We start from the raw sequence: 4,533 nt of genomic DNA, 5'->3' as shown, positions 1-4,533 counted from the left end.
TTCAAGCACTACAATAATTAATCATATATGATACATATAAGTCCAGTATCAAATCAGTTGGGTTTTCTACTCCACATAATTGGAGAAAGAATTATATTACAAATGCATCCGAAATGCAAGTTGAGTTGTGATGCAATGGCGGCAAATGATGTAGCAGTGGAACATTCAGTTTTTCCAGTTAGAAAAATATTGTTATTAAGGAAGAACGGAAGGTGCAATCATACGGGTGTTGTATGATTCACAGTGTCGACATTTCTGCCCGATAATGTGGAAGAATACTTCGGTTGTATCATTACAGTCATTACATAGAATCCAAACCTGCAAAGTAATCAGTTTACATGAATTCAGCATAGTTGATGTAAGAAGCAAATATGTGCCGAGGATGACAAAAATTGAAGCCTAAGGTAGTTCACTTCGATTATTTTTTATAGTATAAAATTATAAATATAACAAGTCCGCATTTATCATCTCAGCTTCATATATGCTAAAAAGATGCATTAAGGGGCTGCAGAACCTTAAACACCGACTGCATCCCTGTTGAGCCCTCTGGAATAGACTGTCAAAACAGTTAAAGGCCACCAAATATATATATGGGGTTAAGAAAAAACCAGAAGTACCTTCTTGTATCTAAGATCGTCAGGCATGATTGTCTCTTCAATCTGAAAGAGAAGATTTGGAAGTTGAGGCAGGATATGAGTTCTAGGTGTACAAGATTCTTGAAAACAAGTTAAACATAACACTATTTTCAAGTTGATGCATTAGTACTCTACTCCCTAGGAAATGAAATATCCTCTACTGTCATATAACTATAGGGGAGCTAAAGCTAAAGTCCACTTAACACTGCTGTAGTAATATTTTCAAGACTTTGACTCTTGATTATGAATGCATGCAATAAGGTCAATGAATACTCCAGAAATAACTTCTTCTCTTTTCCATTTTTCTTTTTCTTTTCTTGTGAGAAGAGGGGAGTTAGGAATTTATCTACAAGAACAGAACATTTATTCAACAGAAACCAACCAAAGTAACTAGGAGTCTCGCAAGATAAAATGATAAGCAAAAAAAATACATGGAAATGAGTACCATCCCAATAACCATAAGTTCATCTTGGGAGATACAAGTTTAATAACACCATTTTGTTCCAGCACAAACTTTGTTAACTGATACTAGAAAACCAAAAAGGTTTTGAAGCACTTCCAAACATTTGCAAGCATGCTAAACCTGTTCTAAGGTTTGAGCCCTTTTGAAGTGACAGAAAATTTTGAAATATGCTTAGGAAGAGTAATTAACCTTTGCTAAGCTTTCATGCCTGCAGAGAATTTCTACAAAAAAGACATGAATCCTCAAGAAATTGATTCCTATCAACCTCAAACAGTTATAATTGCAAAACTAATGCCAGAGGCGGACTCAGAATTTGAAGGTCGCGGGTGCACTTTTGGATTCAACCAAAATCTTCTTTGTATATACGGTTCCCACTACTAATATATCACTATTTTCTAAGAACATATACATGTATACATGGAATTTTTGCTGAACTTTACGGGTGCCAATGATCCCTCACTTGACTAATGCTCTACCTACTATATAAGTTTGACCATTAAGAAATAACAACTATTTGAGCTTGTTTAAAAAAAAAAAGGTAATTGGCCATGCACAATTCGTTAAGCATGGGTTTTTTACATGATAATATGCATCCTCTGGAAATTGGACTCGACCGACCTCCTAGAGTTTAATATGCACCAGCTCGAAGAACCTACCTCCTCATCCATTCTTCTCCAAGCTCTGGACATATCTATGATTGATCTGGAACATATGGGACAGCAGCATCTGAGTTCCAGATAGAATGAAAGTCAGATAACATAAAATTTTCCCTTTTATGTAATGAGGACTAAACGAACAGTAGAAATAAATAAAATAAACTGATTACTTGTCACGCTTTATCATCTCGTGATAGCACTCAGTGTGCATCGTGTGCCCACATTTCAGTACTGTTGTGTCCTTAAGAGAATCAAAGAGATACTGCATTTCAAAGATTATGGCAGCATGAATGAAAAGAATTGGCGGTAGAATCCACAGCAAAAGAATACACTTAATATACAATACCTCATAACAAATAGGACAATGATGCCGCATGGAGTTCTCTACACATGAGTGGTTATTACGTAAACTAATTGAATAGCAAGAGCCTACAGAATGCACGGCATAAGGTGAATTAGCAATAGCATTTGCAGCAATGAAATCATAAAGATAGAAGTGGCGACACCATAATTTGAATGCCTCTTGTTGAGAGAATACCAAAAAGAGAAGGAAGAAAAGTAAAAGTTCTGAGTCTAGCTGGAAAATTTCCTTGCAAGAGAAACAAACTTGAAAAGCTTTAGTATTTTCTCCATCTTTATCTTCTCTGCTTGCACTGTACAACCAACTAATGGAGATTAACAACAACAACCCAGTATAATCTCACTAGTGGAGTCTGAGGAGGGTAATGTGTACGTAGACCTTACCCCTACCCTGGGGTAGAGAGATTGTTTCCGATAGACCATCGGCTCCCTCCCTCCAAAAACTCTCCACCTTGCTCTTGGGGTGACTCGAACTCACAACCTCTTGGTTGGAAGTGGAGGGTGCTTACCACTAGAGCAACCCACTCTTGTCCAAAACATACTTAAATGGAGTTTCACAACGAGAACTCTAGCAAATACTGGGACAAAACTCCAATATTCCACACTTCGAAAGGGAGAAAAAGACAGAATGAAAATATATAAGAACACCAAAATATGTTTGTGGCAATGGTGTTTCAACTAGTATCAAGTGTATAAATAAAATCTGTAACATTTACGGTGATAATTTTCTAGTAGTGTATACAATAAAGCAAAGAATACAAAGTTCCATGCTTCTAATCTACAAGCACGCTCCCAAATAAAGAAACTGGATTAAATGTTAGATGTACAACCTGAACCAACGAATAGTAGCTATAGAGTAATATATAGACAATATGGTTGTTCTTAAGACGATGATCTGAGCAAAAGATAAATTAATCACTGCACTGCCCCATGATTTTAATCACTAGTAATTCTTTCTTCATTCCCACAGGACAAGTCAATAATTAGGAATGAATAAAGAACAGTGTAAAGGATAAGATCCAATGAACTCCCGTAGTTAGAGAATCACATATACCTTCACGCTTTAGCAAAAGACGAAAAATCAAAGAAACATATAACAAATTTAAGAAAAACAGAGAAGAAAATTTCCATGGAGCCTCAAGTTACAATAATAGGAAATTGTAATGCGCACCACATCTATTGCAGTGAAAAAAGTTCTCATTGCCACCAACTCTGCGCAAAAGATAATATTCTAATTAGCAGACGTCCAAGCACCAAAGTATTAGTATCAGATAAAGCTACCAATGCACGGAGATATATTGTAGTATTTTACACTGACCTGCAGATTCCACAATCATCACAATGAAACTGCCCTTTGTCTAACTGAAACAATGGAATTATAGAAATAAGTACATCGAAAAGATAATTTCTAAAAATGTCAAAATCCTAAAGAACTATGGGCATTGAACTAATATAAGGATTAGGGATAATAATGAATTTCGTTCAGTAGAACCACAGGATAATTACATCATCATCATAGAATTTGCACACTTCACAGAAGTATTCTCCCATATTTACACCACAATTTGTACAAACACGAGCAACCTAAATTGGAAACAAGAAATACATTAGATCATCAATTCAAATAGCACCAAATAAGAAGAAATAGACTATATTCAAATCAAGAGACGCACCGGCTGTTCTGTATCACAAACTGAGCAAATGACCTGAAGTGCAAAATGAACACATAACTCATGTAAGAATTTCTAAAGCTTAATATAGAAGAAAAATAAGAAGCAAATACAATGGAAGAAAAATAACTACTAGTATGCGATTATTACCTGCTTGACATCATTTCGAACTAACTCATGTCGATCAAATACATTGTGCAACGAGCTCTAATGAAATAAACACGGCGCAAATGTGACAAACTATCATCAGATATATAATACAGCATTCACCAGTGAGTAAATTTAAGACTCCAAAAGCGATAGTCTAATAAAGTTACCGTAGCTTCATTGTGACAATGGCGACAGTCAAAGACTTCATTGCAACAAGGTGCCCTGATCCTGCATCTTCTCCTGTAGTGCTTGCATCTATATCGCATATATAGCCACGAATCATCAATTAAATTAATCAGGATACCATGTGACTTTAAGACAAACAAATATTACAGCTTATAAATCTGTTGTTAAAAAATACACACATTAAGCATGCATAAATATACATTTTGTTTTTCGTACCCATAACCCATTTTACCAAAATCAAGCCGTTCATTGCAGGAGTCTTCCATATTTGCAGTGAAACGTACACCCACCACCCCCAAATGTTAATCTAGCTGAAGGAGAATTGACAGAGGAATAGGTGGGGTGGGGGGTCTAAGAGGAGACAAAAGGGGATAGGCTCAAAACCCAACATTCAATCAAACTGAAAATGCCAT

General features: G+C 35.9%; 1 protein-coding gene across 1 annotated transcript; it reads right to left on the bottom strand.

Annotated features, from left to right (window-relative positions):
• LOC107806262 (E3 ubiquitin-protein ligase MIEL1-like) lies at positions 1-4,533 on the bottom strand. The gene is made up of 12 exons (XM_016630385.2): positions 4,337-4,533; positions 4,102-4,189; positions 3,935-3,991; positions 3,788-3,820; positions 3,621-3,698; positions 3,433-3,476; positions 3,286-3,326; positions 2,101-2,183; positions 1,925-2,016; positions 1,755-1,824; positions 618-659; positions 1-318 (listed from the first exon to the last, which is right to left on the bottom strand). Exons 1-12 carry the CDS (start codon positions 4,384-4,386, stop codon positions 196-198), a joined length of 801 nt encoding a protein of 266 aa, XP_016485871.1. The 5' UTR covers positions 4,387-4,533; the 3' UTR covers positions 1-195.

Source organism: Nicotiana tabacum, chromosome 22, assembly GCF_000715075.1.
Source record: "Nicotiana tabacum cultivar K326 chromosome 22, ASM71507v2, whole genome shotgun sequence".
NCBI classification, from domain to species: domain Eukaryota; kingdom Viridiplantae; phylum Streptophyta; class Magnoliopsida; order Solanales; family Solanaceae; genus Nicotiana; species Nicotiana tabacum.
The sequence above is the reverse complement of the archived record's forward strand: the minus strand, read 5'-3'. Positions and strand labels throughout refer to the sequence as shown.